This window comes from Phoca vitulina, unplaced genomic scaffold (assembly GCF_004348235.1).
Source record: "Phoca vitulina isolate PV1807 unplaced genomic scaffold, GSC_HSeal_1.0 scaffold12, whole genome shotgun sequence".
Lineage (NCBI taxonomy): Eukaryota > Metazoa > Chordata > Mammalia > Carnivora > Phocidae > Phoca > Phoca vitulina.
In genome coordinates, this window is record NW_022589715.1 from 14,362,773 (window position 1) to 14,383,349 (window position 20,577).

General features: G+C 42.4%; 1 protein-coding gene across 1 annotated transcript in view; it reads right to left on the reverse strand.

Annotated features, from left to right (window-relative positions):
* Positions 1–20,577, reverse strand: part of DNAH6 (dynein axonemal heavy chain 6) — a 213,437-nt gene that overhangs the window by 8,756 nt on the left and 184,104 nt on the right. Inside the window, exons 67-74 of the mRNA XM_032410573.1 lie at positions 19,704–19,850; positions 18,093–18,231; positions 12,584–12,703; positions 11,899–12,020; positions 6,861–6,990; positions 4,173–4,300; positions 626–811; positions 40–112 (exon numbers count right to left, since the gene is read on the reverse strand). Of these exons, the coding sequence (XP_032266464.1) occupies positions 40–112; positions 626–811; positions 4,173–4,300; positions 6,861–6,990; positions 11,899–12,020; positions 12,584–12,703; positions 18,093–18,231; positions 19,704–19,850 (1,045 nt within the window). The remainder of the gene's footprint in view (positions 1–39; positions 113–625; positions 812–4,172; positions 4,301–6,860; positions 6,991–11,898; positions 12,021–12,583; positions 12,704–18,092; positions 18,232–19,703; positions 19,851–20,577) is intronic.

Sequence of the window (20,577 nt, forward strand, 5' to 3'; positions counted from 1 at the left end):
TTTCGGTGGGATTTTTCTTGGGAAAGCACGGTTTGTTACCTGTTAGAAATCCTTGAGGAAAGAAGAAACCGGAGATCCAGAAGGACTTAGGCTGCCCCCTTTTGAGCCACAACTAAAGGAGAAACATTACATCATCATGTATTATTTTTCTGAAATGGAGTTTGTTATTTAAATCAAAGTCATATTCTGGAGGGCCTCTCAGGAGACAGAATCTCAACCAGCCTGAGTTAGTCACCAGCCCCATTCTCACTGCCTGTCTGTCCCCCCTTCCTCACCCAACAGCCTGACCGTAAATCCAGAAGCTGATTATTACAGGGGGTGTGGAAGAGGGGAGACCACAGCAAGGTCACACCTGGCAGTTTGGACCCATGTCAGATTGGTTCTGTACCTCACGGTGGGGTCCTATGAACTAGATCTGAAACTAAAATGGGATGTGGGGATAAGGGCCAAGGGCAAAGTACATTATAATGAGCATGACTTCCAAATTGATGCCATTCGGGAAGTTTCTGTTTCTTTGGGCTCGGATGATCCCTCAATGGTTGCTAGTGTTTCAGTTCGCTAGGGCTTCCTAAGGACCTTAAGGCCTACCGTGTTCATCAAACCCCAAAGAAGTGAATTTTCTTACGTCCACAAACGCAGTCCTCAGGATGAGGTCTTTGACCCATGATCCTAGTGGCTTCAGGGATGGGTAGGCTGTGCTGGACCACAGAGAAGGAACCTGGTTGTTGAGGAAACTGTTATACACCTTCTCCATTTCTTCAGACATCACCACTAAGCCGGCGATGGCTTTGTTGAGTGTTTCCAGAGAAGTCTGAAAGAACAAGAATGGGGAGATACCTTTCACAGATGTAATTATCAAGTGTGAGTGCCACTCATTTGAGGCAGCTGGTACTGCCTTGGGCTGAAGGGCCCACTTGCTGGGTTCCATCCTCTCGGTACACGGTCTGCTGGGCCAGACCCTCCAGTCTTTCATCCATTTTTACAACATGTGACCATAGGGGTGGAAGAGCTGGGTGGGGGTGCGGGGGGTTCAGGTGGTTAATAGCAGAATCCAATGAAGTGGAAAGAGGGGAAGGAGGAGAAATATCCCCTGAAGCCTCGAGAAGTGGTTTCAAGAACTGCCACTGAACAGCTTTCCTTCAGGCTAAAGGAAAAATGGGCCTGACGGTTAGTTATTTGGGAAGCATGGGGGTGGTGGTGGCAACTACCTCAGGCCTCCGGGGAGCTCTGCCCCGGGGCTGCCCATGGCCTCTGAGGTTAGAGCAGAGAGGGAAGATTCTTAGATGAGACCAATCTTTCAGCTGGTACCAGAGAGTCTCCTTGAACTGGAAACACTTCCTTAGGACATCCCCTCACCCTCCCCTCGCCACCACAAAAGTCAGAGGCTGGTAGCAGCCTCAGGAAGCCCAGGGCAGTATGGGTTAAAGAGGAAGGCTGGTGTGGGATTGATAGGGCCTGCACAGGTTCCAGTTTTGTGAAAACTACTGCTATCTACTGGGAAGATATTACAGAAAGACGTTGGAGGCCAAATTTATCTGGATTTAAAAAACAAAATGAGGTCCAGGACCATATAGTTCTGGAGATAGGCCATATGTGGATGAACAAGGTTAGTCAGCCTTCCCTTCCCTCATAGGGTTATCCCCCTCAGCAACCCCCCCCCCCCCACCCCCCGTCTCTCTTCACAAGAGGCAGTAGTATGAAAAAGAAGAGTTTTAGTTAGATCTGCCCTTGGGACATTAGGAGCCCTTGGTAGTATTGGAAAGCAAGGGGGCTCTCAGCCACAGCCGAGGCGGTATTCTACCTTAGATACCGAAAATGGAAAAAGAAGCAGAAGACTTATGTAAAATGCCGGGAGAATGCTTAAGTTATGGGGGGGGGGGGGGAGGTTAGGCAGCTAGGGTCTTCTAAGTCTGCTTAAAATAGAGGTCACTTTGCGGCCGATTCTCCCAGAGAAGAATGTTCAGTGGGAGAAAGTGTACTTCAAGATGTTCTTCTCTATGGCTAGAAGCCTGACTAACAGGCTGGCCTCATCTCTCCCAGGAACCACCTGGCTCACAGTTCCATCACTAGAGGGAGGAGAATGGGCTCCCCGGGGTGCTGCCACCTTCCTTGGCCTTTCTTATTGCCGCCGCGGTGCTGCCTTCCTATTCCCTGGGTGAAATGAAGGTGAGGCTGGGCCAGAGTCAGGATGGGGGGGCGGTGAGGGGCCACCACCTCTCCCTCAGACAGGAGTGCCCTGCCGTGGTTCCCGACTGCCTTGCAGGCTGCTTCTTCCTGGACTCTGCCCTCTTCTTCCTGTAGGTGAATCCCTCCATTACTGGGAGACGGTAAGATTTGACCAGAAGTGGCCACAAGGAGACTTGAGAGCCACACTTATTCATTCGCCCATTCAAATAGTCACAAAGATTTAGGATGTGTCAGGGACTAGGGAAACAAAGATGGCTAATATACTAGTTTCCTTCTCTTCAAGAAGTTCATTGACTCATGGGGGAGCCCTCCTCATGGAGGGGAAATTACAAAGTAATGTGGCAGGTACCGTGATAGACACAGACACCTGAAATGATGGAGTGCTGAGGAGGGGCTCCTAAGTTATCTGATGGTGGAGGGATGGGCTGGTGTGTCAGGAAGACTTTTTGGAGGAAGTGACATTTGGATTTGTCCATCTTCAAGTAGGTGAAAGGTCATGATGTGGAGGAGGCCAGACATGAGCAGCATCCATGTTCGTCCTCTGAACAACAGTCCTCCCTTCATTTTAGCTGGGCATACAGCAATCCAATATAGAGACTGTATTTCCCACCACCCTTGCAGCTGGGGTATGGCCATGTGACCAAATTTTGGCTAATGGGGTACAGGAAAAAAATGATGTATGCAATTTCTGGGTCACATTTTTATGAGCTTTCTCTCAGCCCTCTCTTTCCCCTGTCCCCCTGGCTGGCAAAAGGGGACAATAGAAGCAGCCACCTTAGGCCCAGAGATGCAGGCTAGCTGTTGAGACTGGAAGAGCCAACCCTCCAGCTGGGGACCCTAGATGAGCTCACAGAGCAAGATGAACTACCTGCCCTATAGGGCTTCTTCTGGGCTGTTACCTGAGAGGGAAGTGAATTTTTACCTTGCTTTGGTCATTGTATTTGGAGGTCTTTATCACAGCAGCTTAATCTCTATCTTGGCTCTTTCAGTGTAGAAGGAGATAAGCCCTGGGCTGGCCACCTGGCCTGTGACACTGGTATACAGCTGTCTAGATCCCCAGTCCCAAGGTGAGGACTTCACATATTCAGCTGACCGGTGCCCCCCTAACCCACAAGCCTAAGTATTGCCAGCCAACCAGCAACATCGGGAGACTGCTTTTCTAATAGGAGACAGTCTTTGGCTTTAAAAGATTTACACCAGTTGTCCTCCCCAATCTTACCACCGAGCCTTGACTTTGTGCTAGGTATTTGGTCCTTGCTGGGCAGCAAAATCTTTCCGGGTAATATTCAGTATTTGGTCTCTAAAAGTTTTTGTGTTTCCCTTATCAAAGTTTTGCACAGAGAAACCAGGGAGGCCTTTAGCCATCATTACAAATTCAAGGCCATCCAGAAAGTGTTCCGGAACACAGGCAAAGTTTCCCAATAGTTGTCCTCAAATTTTAGTGGCAGTGAAATCATCTGGGGGAGTTTATTTAAAATTCATAATCCCAGGAATTTCTCAAGGAATTCTAACTCAGTAGGTCTGGAGTGGGATCAGGGAATCTACATTTTGAACATGCCACATGGCAGATTCTAACGCGAGCATTTTGTGGCCCAACTTGGAGAAACTCTGGTTTTTATAGTCGTCATAAAGACTGTGTTATTATATGCAAACCAGACATCAGGAACATGCACTGAATCTCTCTTAATTCAGTGCTTCGGTCCTTGATCAAATGTCTAGAGTCAATGCTCATTCCAGGGGTGTAAGTTAGGATAACGAGGACACTGGGATCTGTAACGTCACAGACTGATGGAGGCCTTATTAGAGAAGGGGAACAGACTCGTTGGATGGGGGTCAATTCCATTTTAGCCAAGTTGTGTTGGAAGAGTTGTTAGCATATCCAAACGGAAATGCTGAAGTGGTGGGAACCGGACGATTCTTCCGAGGCTACGCTTCTCTACAAAGCTTTGCTGCCCATCAGCAATGCGGGCAGTGAGCGCTCATACGTGTATTAACTTCAGTAGCTTGTTAAAGCGGTCCACTTCTTGTCCGAGCACGGTAGTCAAGGAGTTAAGGCGTCCTTGAGGATCCCTGATGAAAAGGCTCTCCGATGCACTCTCCATTTCTAGTGTTTCTGAAACACACACAGCTGATTCCTCAGATTGATCATCATGGATGGCTGTCCTCCTAACACTGCTATTGTCATGCACTTAGCTTAACTCTTACAAAGCCGATGACTTCTGCACCTGGGCCGGGGCTGAATGGGAGTCAGGCCCCGCACAGACCTCAGTGGCAAAAGGCCATCAGGACAAGCGGTTACCTGGCAGGTGAGGGCCATCCCTGGGACCAGAGGTGCCAGCGACCCTGAATTTTCTCTGCCATGCAGGCATGTAAGCCGCCCTCTTCCCTGCACACGTGCACTGCATTTCAGAGACGAGGGGGTGGGTGGGGGGAGAATGAGGGATGAGGCAGGTGTAGCATTTATCTCGTTCCTGAGCATTATTCAAAGGGACTGACTCAGTTATTAGGCCCATGGTTCAGGCTGGATCGAAAGTTCTGCTCTTCCTTTTCCCTACAGTCTAGCAACTGGAGGCTCATAGAAGCGATACAAAAATGAAGGACCAGCATTTTGCCTGCATGTCTGAGTGAAGTGTTAGTGAGTGGCTCTGAAGTCCATATACTGAATTCCTTCTGAATTTGCATTTTCACTGCTCTAGAAAAATCACACAGCGGTGTGGGTGAGTCTAGTCTCGGGTCATCCCCGGTGCTGTGCTCATACGTCCCGGGTCCCCTATCAGCCCCTGAGGGGCTATTCCAAACCCTCAGGTCTCTTACTGAACCAGTCACATCCCTGTCCCCTTTGCCTTAGCAGATGGCATTGCTTATTTCACGCTGAAAGTATACGCTGTATTAAGCTCAGAGAGAAAAATCTCCTAGGTGTCAGTGGAACTCTGTGAACCAAGTACACAGTCTTCCAGCCAGCCACCTGCCTATGTATCCCTTTTCCACCCAGCCCTCCATCTCATATTTGTTAAAAATCGCTTCCTAAACTAACTGACACAGTTTGCTTCACCATCAACAGAACCCTCTACTCAGAAGGCCTCTTTTGAGGGCCTGTTTTGGGAGGAGACGACTGGCTTCTGAGGTCACACAGGCCTTTTCTTCTGGGGGTCTTAGGAGGATTGGCAAGACTCTGTCTGTTGTATGGTGATATAATAAGAAATAAATATTTTGGTCTTTGTCCCTGGTTCCTCCTGGCTGGAGCCCCCCAGACCCTTGTAATTTCCTAAGTAATAAGAGTGATAGGTTGCATCATTTTTTATATTTGGCTTTGACCCTGGCTCCTACAATAGCTTCTGAGTGTTAAAGGTGAAAGGAGCGTCTTTTGTTATTCATAACATAAGCCTGGGTCTTTGTTAATGAGATGGCTTTGGAAAGCCTCTAAGGGTGGGGGGCTCTTTGTCAGGGGAACCAACCATGGGATTAGACTGTTGGAACTTTCAGCTTCCCCCTCTGACCTCTTGGGAAGGGAGAGGAGCTGGAGATTGAATTAATGACTAATGGCTAATGATTTAGTCAATTATGCCTAATAATGAAGCTGCCATAAAAACCCTAACTGAAGGGGTTTGGAGAGCTTCTGTGCACTAGGAGGGTGGTGTACCCTGACTCCATGGGGACAGAAGCTCCTCCTCTTGAGACTCTTCTAGACCTTGCCCCATGTACCTCTTCATGTGGTTGTTTATCTGTACCCTTTATTATATCTTTTATTATAAACTGGTAAATGTGTTTCCCTGAGTTCTGTGAGCCATTCTAGCAAATTTTAAACCTAAGAAGGGGGTTGTAGGAACCCCCAAATTATTGCGGGTTAGTCAGAAGTATAGGTCACAACTTGGGACTTGAGATTATCATCTAAAGTGGAGGGCAGTCTTATGGGATTGAGCCCTTAACCTGTGGGGTCCACGCTAACTCTGCTTAGTGTCATAATTGGATTGTAGGATACCCAGTTGGTGTCCAGAGAGTTGGAGAATTGCTTAATGTAAGGGAAAAGCCCACACATTTGGTGTCAAAATGTTGTGAGTAGAGAGAGAAACACAGTTTACTTTTACATTAGACTAAGAAATGTAAATCTACAGTCACTCTAAGAAAAGTGTGAGAGTAGATCTCTGATCATTTGGGAAGATTCCTTAACTCACCAGAAAACAAGGTGATAATAATTTAGCCATTTCTCTTGAATCTAGAACAAAAATGACATGGATTCTAGAGCAGGGCTGTCTAATGGCACATTCTACAATAATGGAAATGTCTTCGACCTGTGTTGTCCGATACAGTAGCACTCAAAATATGGCTAGTGCAACTGAGGAAATGAATTTTAAATTTTACTTATTTATATTTAAGTAGCCACTTGGGGCTAGTGGCTACTGTCTTGGGCAGCACAGGTCTAGAGGCACAGGGAAGCTCAGGAAAAAGTCTAGTTAAAGTTTCATGGGGCTAGAAACCAACTTGCACCTAATGCTTCTGGCAGTTGGGTTGTTGAGGTGCTCAAGGCTTCCATGGAGAGCTCCGAGTCAGAAGTGCTCTCTACATAAAGAAAAGTGTATGTAATAAAGCATATTTGGATACCTGCTCATCACTCAGCTTTCTGAGTTTATTCCTGAAAGTCCTATGATGTACAGAAGCCAGGGATTATTTATTACCTGGAACTCTGGTCCGGACTGAAGCAACAAGTTCTTGGACAATTTCATCATTGCTTTTTCCCTCTCCACCAGATGACGACCTTGGCTGAACTTCAAGTATGGTGTTGATTAAAGTGTTGGTCTCTTTGTACTGTAATGTTGGGAAGAGACAGAACAGTGAAGGCTCGAATTCTCAGACAATAATTTACAGTACAATTTACTTATAGAAATGGCAATTGTCAAAAAGGGAAAACTTTTGTGTTGAAGATAGAATTGGTAAAATGTGCTCACTGGAAATGCACAGTACAGGTGACCCTTGAACAATGCGGGGGTTAAAGCGCATTGCCCTTCCTGGTTACACAGTCAACAATCCATGTATGACTTGATTCTTCAAAAATGTAACCACTAATAGCCTACTGTTGACTGGAAGGCTTACCAATAACATAAACAGTTGATTAGCACACATTTTGTGTATGTATTATATACTGTATTCTTAAGTAAGCTAAAGAAAAGAAAATGTTAGTAAGAAACTCATAGGGGCGCCTGGGTGGCTTAGTCGGGTAAGCGTCTGCCTTCGGCTCAGGTCATGATTTCAGGGTCCTGGAATTGAGTCCTGCATCGGGCTCACTGCTCAGTGGGGAGCCTGTTTCTCCCTTTCTCTCTGTGTGCTCCTTTACTCTCTCTCTTTCTTTCAGATAAATAAATAAATCTTAAAAAAAAAGAAAAAAAATCCGTGTATAAATGGGCCACACAGTTCAAACCTGTGCTGTTCAAGGGTCAATTGTACACAGTGGTCAGTGTTATATTTAAACATTTTTGGTTGAACAATAATGTGAATGTACTTAATGCCACTGAACTGTATACTTAAAAATGGTTAAAAGGGTAAATTTTATGTTATATATATTTGACCCTAATAAAAAATGAATAAAAATTTTTTAGCTAATCATTTAAAAGACAGTTTATAAAAATGAAGAAGAAATAATGAGAATGCTGTTTTGAAACATACTTTTATTTAAATAACATTTTTTTCAACTAGAAAAGTGTTATGGCTTATTATAGAAAATTTAGAAACTACAGAAAAGTATAAAGAAAAACTAAATATTCGTGATCCTGCTTTTCAGAAATATTTATAACTTTAGTTTACCCCCCACTTGGACATTTTCTCTGTATATGTGCATCTAATTAAAAAAACTGAGCCCATACAATTTATATAGTATTCATTCTTTTTCAATTTCATGAACATTTTTCTCCTATCACTGACAAATCTTCCTGAATCATGCTTTAAGTGACTGTGTGATACTTGGTGGTATGAAGAGCCATAGTTAATATAGTTGTTTATCTATTATATTACTACTAGATATGTTTTGGACATTGCTAGTTTTTAGATTTTATAGAACTTGGTGAATAGAATATCTGTATATGAATTTCACCCACTATATTTGAAATTCTTTAAATGATATATTTCCAAAAGAATATTTTTAAAATGGGTATTATTATATTGATTTCTAAAAACACTGTATCAGTTTATACTCCCAACAATAGTGTATCAGAGGACCTATTTTTATCTTTGCAAGAATTAATATCTTTGCTTAAAAATCTTTTCAAATTTAATAGGTAAAAAGTTTCTCTCTCTCTCTTTTTTTTTTTGCTCTACTTGGAGGGTTATCAGAGTTAAGCATTTTATTTTATTTTTTTCAGAGTTAAGCATTTTAAAAATATGTTCATTGGTCATCTGTATTACATCTTTATAAATTACTCATGTATTTTGCACACTTTCGATTTTTAGTCTTTTTGTTACTGATTTATCAGAGATAATTCTATAATAAGAATAATTAACTTCTTTCCCCCCAATTCTTTTGTGGTAAAATACATGTAACATAAAAATACCGTCTTAACTATCTTTAAGTATACAGTTCAATGGTATTAAATACATTAATAATGTTGTGCAACCATCACCACCATCCATTTCCATAATTCTTTTCATCTTGTAAAACTGAAGCCCCTTACCCATTAAACAGTAACTCCTCATTTCTCCCTTTTCCCAGCCCCTGGCAACTACCATTCTACTTTCTGTCTCTAGGATTTTTGACTACTCTAAATACCTCACATAAATAGAATTATACAGTATTTGTCTTTATGTGACTGGCTTATTTCACTTAGTATCATGTCTTCAAGGTTCATCCATGTTGTAGCATATTACAGAATTTCCTTCCTTTTTTTTTTTTTAAGATTTTATTTATTTGACAGAGAGAGACAGAGCGAGAGAGGGAACACAAGCAGGGGGAGTGGGAGAGGGAGAAGCAGACTTCCCGCGGAGCAGGAAGCCTGATGCGGGGCTCAATCCCAGGACCCTGGGATCATGACCTGAGCTGAAGGCAGATGCTTAATGACTGAGCCACCCAGGCGCCCCAAGAATTTCCTTCCTTCTTAAGGCTGAATGATACTCCATTGTATGTATATATCATTTTTTTGCTTATTATCTGTCAATGGACACTTGGGTTGCTTCCACGGTTCAGCTATTGTGAATAATGCTGCCGCTGACCAGGGAGCCTGATGCAGGGCTCAATCCCAGGACCCTGGGGTCATGATCTGAGCCAAAGGCAGACACTTAGTGGACTGAGCCACCCAGGCGCCCCTATTTTTGGACATTTTAATCTCCATTCTGGAAAGTTTAAGTTTGTCCTTTATATCACATGTGTGATAATCTATATACCAGTCCTGGTCTGTAAGCCTCCAGGGTAGTTTTTAATTCTGCTGTGGTATTTTTAGTTTCCTTGAAAGATTTCATTCTCAGGCATCTCATGGCATCCTTTGTGTGTGTGTGTGTGTGTGTGTGTGTGTGTGTGTGTGTATCAGCCTATTCTCAAATTCTGGCTTTCTCTTTCTCCAGGCTAGGTCTTCTACCCTACCTCAGATGCCAAAACACATTGTTTATTTTTTTTGTTTTTGCAGCAGGTGATTTGCAGAGGGCAAGTCTGTATCTTCTGGATGGTGTTTTCTATCCTTTATCCTTTAGTATGTTTTTTCCTACCTATTTACTCAGGCTCTGTTGTTTTTTTCTTTCCATTTATTCAGCCTCTAATGAGAAAAGAGATAACAGATATCTGTTTGTGCATAGTTTATACAGATGGCCTTTGACTTATGCTCATTATTGTCTTGGGAGGCAATCTCTGCCTTGTATCTCCAATTGATGTGCACAGGTCAAGGTCCAATTTTCTTTACTAGTTTCTAATAAGCATCTAAGTAGGTATAGTTTGCGGAGTGAGGAAGGAATCATATCTTTAATTAAAGACTCTATTGATGGCAGGCAGAATTAGCTAACCTAAAGCAGCTAATCAAAGAAATCTGTTGGCTCATACACTGGGAAGAAGAGAACACAAGTCACATGGGTCTCAGGCATGAATGGATCTAATGTTTTCTCTCCAGTACATGCTTGGTTGTTTCTCTCTTTCCTATGGCAGATGAGCTTCTTCTATGTGGTAGGGGGAATGGGTTGAGTGTCAATGATAAGGCCACAGACAGCTCCAGATATGCAGTATCCTAGCCAGTGATTCCAAAGGAAAGAGAAATCCCTCCCCCAATCCTAGCATCTATATATACTAAAGCTTAGGGAAGAATTCTCATTCACCCAACCTGGTCCATGTACCTGTTCTTTGGACCAATTCCAGTGGCTAGGTGATGGAGTACTGCCTTTGGCCAGGCCTGAGTCACATGCCCACCTCTGAAGGTAGGGAGGTCTTACCAGAATTTCATGGAATGAGGAAGGGGCTGTTATCCCAAAAGGAGGAGATTGGGAGTAGGGCATATACTCTACCAGAAAAATGGAGGAAGGGAGGCTAGACTGAAAAGCATACCACCGTGCTCACTACATGCCTGCTGTCTCATTCTCAGTCATTGTGAACCAATGGAAAACACAAAACTACACTCCTCGGTGCACACTGCCAAGAGTGTTACCTCTGCCAACAATGCTGTATTTCTCACAGGATGCAGCAAGTCTTACAATATCTACACTCCCCTTTCCCTTCTCCCCCCCACCCCGCCCCATGCCCCACCCACTCCAGAACAAACTGTCAGATATGAGTGAATATTAACACTTGTTTGGCCACCTCTTTTTCTTCCTGAAAGCAGAATAATGAAAAACAAGATAATATTCTAACTCCTTGCTAAACAGCAAAGCAATTTTTTATGGCAGAGAACCATGACATAAGGTGGCAGAGCATTGACCTCCTGGGTTTTTTTCTGGAAGTTCCACTGTTGTTTCTTATGGATTCATTGATATCTAGGTAGACCTCACCCTCTAACACTTGTATGGGCAAAATTTAAGTTGAAAGGAAGATGATTCCCTTCACCCTTGTGAGCCAAACCTAGTCTCCAACCTTTATAGTATTCCAGGCCCCAAGGGCCAGACCTTAGTTCATGACTTCGGTTCATCCACAGATGCCTGACCATGGCAGATGAATAAACTGGAAAGGTATGTAGTGCACGGGTAATGGAGGGGCCTCAGGTGCCATGCTGATGAACTTGGACTACCCCTAGGTAATGGTGGGGCATCAGAAGGTCTTAGAGGAGTGAAATGATCCAGTTTGCTCTTTGGACCTACTGCTCGTGTCTGGCACTGTGACCTGATGGACCACAATTTTAAAGAACACTGTTTTATCTGTCTTGGATGTTTGTTATTGTACTTTTATAACTTACTCATCTGTGGATCCATAAACCTTTGTGTAATATGATACAGATTTGCTCAGTGTGGAGGGAAAAGGGCAAAAGAGAAAGGACTGTCTGGATTATCGTCCAAATCCCCAAGTTAAGGTGGACTAGCGGGTAGAAGGCCGGGAGGTCGGGGAGTGGCCAGTGACAGGGAAAAATGCACGGATCTTAGGATGCTGTGAAGGATCCAGAGGGAACAGGCTAAATTGGAATCGAATGCTGAAGTTGAGGTGAAACATTTACTTTGGTTATTTAAGGATATAATAATTTATGGGACTAGTGAGATGATTATTGATGTTTCAAGTTTACATACACAATATGAAAATGTATTTTAGGCTAAAAGGCCACATACCTGGAAAACTAGGTTGGCATTTTCATGCATTCCAAATATTTCTGGGTCATCCATCAAAGGCAGATTTTCAATGTAGTCCTTAAACTCTTGTAGGCTGTCAGCCAAAGGTGCAAAATAGATGCCTGTTTATTGCAAACACAGAAGGCAGGTATGTTTCAAATAGACTAGCTTTGTACCACCACCGTTAGTCCTTCTCTGCCTGTTCAGATGGTGGCTATAATCAAGTGCCTTCCACAGAAAAGGGGATTGTTTTCCCCACCCTCCTTGCCTTCATTACTGTGCCTGGTCGCTTTCCCTTTTCTTGAGGCCTTGAGCATGTGATTAGTCTCCTACTCTTTCAGGGTGTCTCCTCCAGAACCTTTCAAGATTCTGGGAATCCAGGGATGTGCTGCTGAAAGCCATGCCTTGGTAAAGGGCTCCAAATTTATAGAACTTTGAAAACACATTTAGACCAAATACAACCATTTTAGAGCAAATAATTCAAAGTGGCTACTGCACAAAAGATATTTTCGTGCTTTAACTGCCAAGCCACTTTTGGAGGTGGTCAAGCGTGGGGCTGGGGCGGGCGGGCATGGGGACTGGGCTGTGATGACTGGACACCGAGAGCTCCTGGATGGAAAACTGAGAGATGCCGCCAGTGACATTTTGCAAAAGGTCCTTTCCGGAATATTGAAAAGTCATTCACCTGATTCCGAATATTTATAATCCTCTTCTAATGTTTCAGGAGAAAAGAACCTTTTTAAGACCGTACGAAGGCATCTTTGATCCCAGGTATCTGTAACTCTACCACCATATGTAATTTCACCTGAAAAGGAGTTTGCATTTTTAAACATATTTTTTATTGATATGCTTAGCCAAATTCCAATAGGTTTATTTATATGCACATTTATTTGGAACTGAAAGTGAAAAGAGCATATCAGAGTTTCCTTCAGAGAATAAAAGGCAGGAAAAAACCTAGTATATGTACCCTACCCTAATTATTTTGCTTTCCCCAAATAACCAGAACCAAAGCCACTGAGCTCTATTTCTTTCTTTCTTTCTTTCTTTCTTTCTTTCTTTCTTTCTTTCTTTCTTTCTTTCTTTCTTTCTTTCTTTCTCTTTTCTTTCTTTTTCTCTTTCTTTCCTTTCTTTTTCTTTCTTTCTTTCTCTTTCTTTCTTTCTTTTCCTTCCTTCCTTCCTTTCTTTTTCTCTTTTTCCTTCCTTCCTTCCTTCCTTCCTTCCTTCCTTCCTTCTCCTCCTCCTCCTCCTTCTTCCTCTTCTTCTTCCCCCTCCTCCTCCTCCTCTTTCTCCTCTTCTTCTTTTGCTGCAAAATACTGATTTTGGGTCTTATTCCATCATTGATCACAGTATTCTAAAACATATACACTTCCTATGCAACACTGATTCTTTTTGAGGCCAGTAAATGAACCAAAACATTTACAAGACATTGAAACTGTATGCATACTTTATAATTATTAAAATTAAGTTAGGAAGGAAAGATAGGTCCAAGGTGAAAGAGACAACTTGCCTCACAGAAATTATGTTGTGGGGAATTAAAACTTATTAGTACCCCATCTCTTTTTTCACAGAGAAGCTACTTTCAGCATGCTCCACAGTCATCCCAAAATTCTAAGAGGAATGATATCTATTCTTCTTTGGAATAATATCATTGCTGATATAATTCCTTGGGAAAACTCCAGATCCATTGCTACATTTCATTATTTACCACGTAGTGTTCCCAGAAGGATTTTACATATGGTACTGACACTCAACTTCTGGATTCTCTGAATGTTCAGCCATTCTCATCTCTATATCTTCCATTATGTCAGGAAGAAATGTTTTTCATTCTCTTTCAAGCTGAGATGGTTGGTGAAAGAAAGTTATTTCAGTCTTTGGAATCTCAATAATTTATTTCTTCTAAGGGAGCAATGTCTTTACTTGCACCCCTCATAGGGACACTTATTTTCCCTCTCCTGTTGAAGCATTTTTGGTCTGTCGTGTTGGATCAACCACTCAGGGGGAGGGGAGAGGAGGTAGAGTAGGTATTACAGCTGGTGGTCAAGTAGCTAAATCTCCGTATTAGCAATTCTAAGAGGGAAGAAAGAGATGCTGTTGTATTTTCCTGGGTATATTCTTCTGTCACCTTCTAGGAAGTCTTGGAACACAAAGTTCGGTTACATCTTTGTAGTGGGTCCATCAGGTCTGGGCCTAAATTGAGGCTCCTCTTGGATCTTTGGGGCTGGATGGGAATGTAAGCTCAAGTTTCTCCAACTGCATGATGGTGTCTGGAAAAGGAGGATGGCCAGGAAAACTAAGACTTCTATAGTTGGTAGGTGGTGAGAGGAAAGAGTTGCCCTAAAATACTTTTTTAAGTCACAAAGGACAATATCTGCATTTTGAGAAGCAGCACAGAAATATTTTCCTTACAAATCATCAGACTTTGTGCTTCTCCATCCAGATTGAGTTTTACCCTTTTCTTGGATCAAACTGAGTAAATAATTTTGACTCAGAGTAGACGACTCACTTTTGGGCTCAATTTTAGGAAGGAGTCTTCTGGGTTTGGTTTTCCCAGAAGAGGGACCTGGGGAGGAAGTGTCCACCATACATGCCCACCACCTGTCCTGGCCCTGACATCACAGTCCCCAAGGGTCTCGTTGCAGATTCCAGTGTGGTGGCTTCCCCCTTCTCTTCCTCTTCTAGCCCCAGAGGCTGGCTGAGGGATGGCCCAATACAAACTGGACAGGCCTTAGGTTTGGCTTTGTCCTTGCCTACTTTGAGCTTAGATCTGTCTCCTGGAATTATGTATTGCTATACCTTACACTATAAAATTTTAAGACCTTCCCCACCCCCAAATACCTTCTCATATTTAAAGCCTCCTCAGTATTTCTCTGTTTATTCTCTCCTGTTTATTTTTTTTAAAAGATTTTATTTATTCATTTGAGAGAGAGAGACAGAGCACAAGCAGGGCAAGGGGCAGAGGGAGAGGAAGAAGCAGACTTCCTGCTGAGCTGGGAGCCCAACATGGGGCTCGATCCCAGGACTCTAGGATCATGACCTGAGCTGAAGGCAGACACTTAGCCATCTGAGCCACCCAGGTGCCCCTATTCTCTCCTGTTTAGTTTCCCCACTGGTGTTTCTGTATCTTCTTGTTCAGTCCTTCATGTTGCTTTTATTATAGCTTTGTAAATTACTGTACCTCTTTACAGCCTAAAGGACTATGATTGCCAATCATTGATTACAAAGTAGAACCAAAATTTATTAACAACACACACAGGCCTTTCAGGTTGTGCCCCCAGCTTACCTTTTTTAGTTTTGTTGAAGATAAAGCTCCCCTCCATGTACATCCCCTCTTCCTACTATGCACCAGCCCAACGGAATTGCTCACAAGTTCTACAGACAGGCCACACCTCAACCCATTGGGCTTTTACATCATGATTCTCTCAGCCCAGTGTGCTCTCCTGCCTTTTCTCTCCCAGTGAGCCCAACTTAGCTCAATGTAGCTGTTCAGCACTTAGCTCCCAGCAGAGCTCTCCCGGATTCCCCCCGGGGTAGTGTTGTTTCTTCCTAGTTCCCACAGCATTGTGCAGACACTTCTGATTTGGTTATTATCCTAACATAGAGTTTATTCATTATCTCCACCCTCCATGCCATGAGTTTTTGGCAGGCAGGGTCTACGTCATCTTTGTATTTCTAGCATCTCTTGTAGTAGTATTAGGCAGTATTTTCTGGATTAATGCATAAATGACTGCCGAAAATACCACCCTATGGATAAAGCACTCATTGCCTTTTTGCTCCTATCCATTTTATAAAAACAGCTTTAATAGCTATAATTTAAAAATCATAAAATCCACATAAAATTTACATGTATAATTCAGTAATATTTAGTAAACCTGCAATATGTGTGTAACCGTCACCACAAATCTAATTTTAAAACATTTGTATCATCCCCCAAAATAAATCTTGTGCCCCTTCTCAGTCACTCCTCATTCTTGCCCCTGCTCCATGCAACCAGGAATTTACTTTCTGTCTGTATACATTTGGTTTTTCTGGAACTTTCATATAAATGGAATCATACAATGTGGTATTTTGAGCTGACTTAAAAAAAAAAAAGACTATTTTAGAGAGAGAGGGAGGGAGGGAGAGAGCGAGCAGAGGGAGGGGTAAAGGGAGGGGGAGAGAGAATCTTAAGCAGGCTTCCCGCTGAGTGTGGATCCCAACTCAGGGCTCAATCCCAGGACCTTGATATCAGGACCTGAGCCCAAATCAAGACTTGGATGCTTGACTGACTGAGCCACCCAGGTGCCCCTGTGCCTGACTTTTTTACTTAGCATAGAGTGTGTGGGGTTTACCTATGTTGCAGCACGTATCCATACTTTATTCCTTTTTATGGCTGCATAGTAAATTGTGTGGATACGCCACATTGTTTTTCCGTTCACCAGCTGATGGAAGTTCAAGTTGTTTCCACTTTTTGGCTATGAAGCAATGCTGTTATAAACATGTACAAAGCTTTTGTGTGGACATGTGTTTTCATTTTTTTCCTGGGTATACACCTAGGAGAGGAATTTCTGGGTCATATGGTAAGTCTATTTAAAAAATCTTCCAAAGTAGTGGCACCATTTTACATTGCCACCAGCAATGTATGAGGGTTCCACTTTCTCCATATCCTCACCAACACTTTGTTACTCTTTTTTTGTTGTTTCATTTTTTAATTATAGTCATCCTAGCCGGTATAAAGTGGTATTTCATTGTGGCTTTAATTTTCATTTCCTTAATGATGGAGCATCTTTTCATGTGCTTATTGGGCATTTATATGTCTTCTTTGGTGAAATGTCTGTTCAAATCTTTTGTCCATTTTTAAATTGGTTTATTTTTCTTTTCACTGTTAAGTTGTAAGGGTTCTTTATATACTTTGTATACAAGTGCCTTATCAGACATATGATTTGCAGATATTTTCCTTCAGTCTGTGGCTTGTCCTTTCACTTTCTTGATGGTGTTTATTGAAGTATAAAAGTTTTAAATGTTGATGATGTCCATTATTATTTTTTCTTTATTGCTTGTGTTTTTTGCATCATATCTAATAAGTCATTGCCTAGCCCAAAGTCACAAAGATTTACTTCTATGCTTTCTTCTAAGAGCTTTATAGTTTTAGCTATTACATTTAGCTCTTATAGGACTCATTTGGAATTAATTTTTGTGTATTATATGAGATAAGGATCCAAATTCATTCTTTTGCAGTTGGATATCTAACAGTCCCAGCATCATTTGTTGAAAAAATTATCCTTCCTCCATTGAGCCGCCTTGATACCTTTGTTGAAAGTAAGCTGATCATCAATATAAGGTCAATTGTCCATCACCATTTTATTAAGCAGTGTTGGCCCCACTGGAGTAGTGGAGTGCTGGAGGCCAGAGTATAAAGTAGCCCCCTAGATTCCAAGACCACCCCTTTTGGTCCACTCTGAGGATGGTCCTCATTCATTTTCACTGTTGTTTCACTGCCCTCCATTTCCAAGGTTTATTTGCCTTTCAAGGCTCTAGGTCACCTGATTCCTCTCTGTTCTTCCCCATTTCCCTTACTCACCAGTAAAAACCACCCATTCCCATTCTGCCCCTTTTCAGAGTGCTCTTCTTCCCCCCACTTCCCAGTGCAAATCATTTCTTCATTATTCGGGCCTACATATTCCACGTTGGACCTAATTTTTTGGCACAAGGTCCCATGTGGCCACAATTAGTATTTGCTAAAAATTGTAATTCCTGAAATATTTTTTCCTTTTTCACAAGTATACCTGAATCAACAGGTCTCTACTAGTCAAGCAATGTTCAGATTCTTTTGAATTTAAGAGCATACTCTCGAGGGTAGACTGACTGGATTTCAATCTTGGCTCCACCACTTACAAACTGTGTGCCTCAGTTTCCTCATGTATAAAATAGGTATATAACAGTCCTCACCTCATAGGGTTGTTGTGAGGATTAAATCTGCTAATTCTTGGGAAGTGCTGAACACAGTACTTGGCATGTATCAAGAGAGATATAAGGGTCTGCTATTATTATTTGGGAAAACATATGCCCATTTTCTATGTGTAAATATTCTCATGATATTCTTATCATGGTCTTATCTTTACAAAGGGACTACCAGAATCATCATCACCACTATCAGACACTGGGGAAAGGATGCCATCTTTATATGGGCCATGGCCTGGCCATGTGGGCATACTGACCAGTAATGTAAATCAACGCATCCCAGGGAATCTTTCCTTCTTGACAATAAAGGTTGAGGTTTAGTAAAGCACATTCCCTGTCACTGTCATTAAATTCATAGCAGATATTCCAACCAAGGGGGCCAAACTTTTTTCTCTCCTAGAAGGGAAAATGAAAATAGTCTTACATAAAATTTGATAAAATTAACTTTGTATAAAATATTGAGAAATTAAAGGTTTCTGTTGAAGTTGGGCATCCTCATTCTGTAAAATCAGTTAAGATCATGAAGTTCAACTTCATCTAGGCTTTCAGTTTGGCTTACAGCAAACATGGGTGCCATCTCTTCCCAGTCCTAGCTCTTCTCCAAAATTTCCAAGAGAAAATTTGACATTACTGGAAATATGATAGATCTGTGAAAAGGACATTTGTCCTTCATAGTAAAATAAAATATTTCCCCATCAAAATAGGCAAAAAAGAAAAAAAAGTTCTGACACTAATCATCCATCTGATGGCAAGAACTATTCTCTACTCTTCTAAGGCATCTATCACCTAGGCTTTTCAGTCATGTCACAATGTGCTGATTACATACTGACTTCTCTGCAGTGACATCTTTTTTTTTTTTTTAAACTGGTACACAGAATCATAACCTTTGTTTCATGACTTCACATAGTGAAGTCTTTCCCTTTCCTCATTATCTCCCTATCCCATCTTAATTTCTTAATTCCAAACTAATGATTATACGAGAGGTCTCATATTCCCTCCTCTTGATCTCAAAATTTCGCTAGGTCTTGAACCACCTCCCTATCTCAGCTGTTTTTCTTTGTACAACGGGGGCCTCACACCTGGAGCCCCTGGTCCCAGCCTCACGGATCTCCTCTAGGATCTTGTTTACTTATTTATGTCGTATTTTGCATCTTTAATCTTTGTTTTTTTCTTTACAGGTTCTTTCTCTGGAGACCATACACATTTGAAACCCAGGCAGCCAGTCTAATCAAGACACCATGTAGAGACGTGTAGTCGAAGAGTCAGAATTTAAGTGCAGGGTCACAGGATGGACACCAAATCACAGCAGTGAGCTTTGAGCAGAGGGAAGGAGAGAGTAGTACTGAGTTGAAGGTCCTCTTTCAGGGGACTTGGGGCTCTGGTCACAGGGAAGAGGCTCTTAAGTGTGGTGAGCCCACTCAAATAGGAATAGGCAAGAATGAAACTATTACAAGAAAAATAATGGACTGATATGTGCAAAGAAGGGATAATAAAAATAATCCTGAAATTATGGAGATATTAGACCACCGATTTCAGAAGTAGAGGCTGGAGGGAAGCAGATTTGGGAGTGAGGCATAGCTGAGGAGATCAATTTTGTGCTTTTGAATTTAACCTCGTACATTTATCCAGGTGATGGTGTCCTTTGGTCAGATCAGAGTAGAGCTGGGAAGCGAAGCCGTGAGCTGCTGAGGTGAGGGGAGTACAGAGAAATCAGCCACTGAGGGAGAACAACTTGGGTTTAGACCCTGAACTGGGCCTCAGAACTTCACAATGCCACTTGGAAGCTCTCATGTAATTCCCACTTTTTAAAAAATTTATTAACATAATGCACTTTCTTGTTTCTACTAAAAAGCAAAAAGTAAGTGTACCTGAATAATTGCATGGAAGAAGCAAATGCCAAATATTATTTGTCTCCATTTTCTTCCAAGTATATTTTCTTCAAAAAACGAAGGTGTCATTTCAGTAAATGCTCGTCTGATATTTGCACGTAGACCTTTCGGAGGCTCATTGGTTACCTGGATTCAGACACATATGTGGCAGAGAGGGCAATTTTATAGATTCACATTATTTCTGAATAACACACATAGACTGAAGCCATCGAGAGGATGTGGGGCATTCCTGGCATGTGGGGGCCTGCTCTGTATCTTGCTCAGCCTCAGTCTCTGCAGTTGGGCCTCATGGGGTCTTTAGACCTACAGTCGGTGAACTGTCTCCACAAGAACCTCAGACAATTTCTTTTGGTGTCCATTTTTCTAAATATGGGCCAGAAAGTATGCTCAGGTCTGCAGCATTGGATTTTCCACGCATCCCAACATATGGCATCCCTTGATGACATGGGACAGGGAAGGAAGAGGCATCTCTTGTTCCTGAGTGATCATTCATATGCAGAGGCTTCCTATATATTGGAGACTTCCAGCACTGAAATCCAGCAGCCATACTACCTGTAGGCCTTCCTATCTCTCACATGCTGAAATAGCCTCTTAATTCTGGGAGGGGTTCCATTCTCACTACACTCTGCATCCTTGACATTTTTTTTCTTTTTTTTTTTTTAAAGATTTTTTATTTATTTATTTGACAGAGAGAGAGAGTGAGAGCAGGAACACAAGCAGGGGGAGTGGGAGAGGGAGAAGCAGGCTTTCCGCTGAGCAGGGAGCCCGATGCGGGGCTCGATCCCAGGACCCTGGGATAATGACCTGAGCCGAAGGCAGATGCTTAACGACTGAGCCACCCAGGCACCCCCGA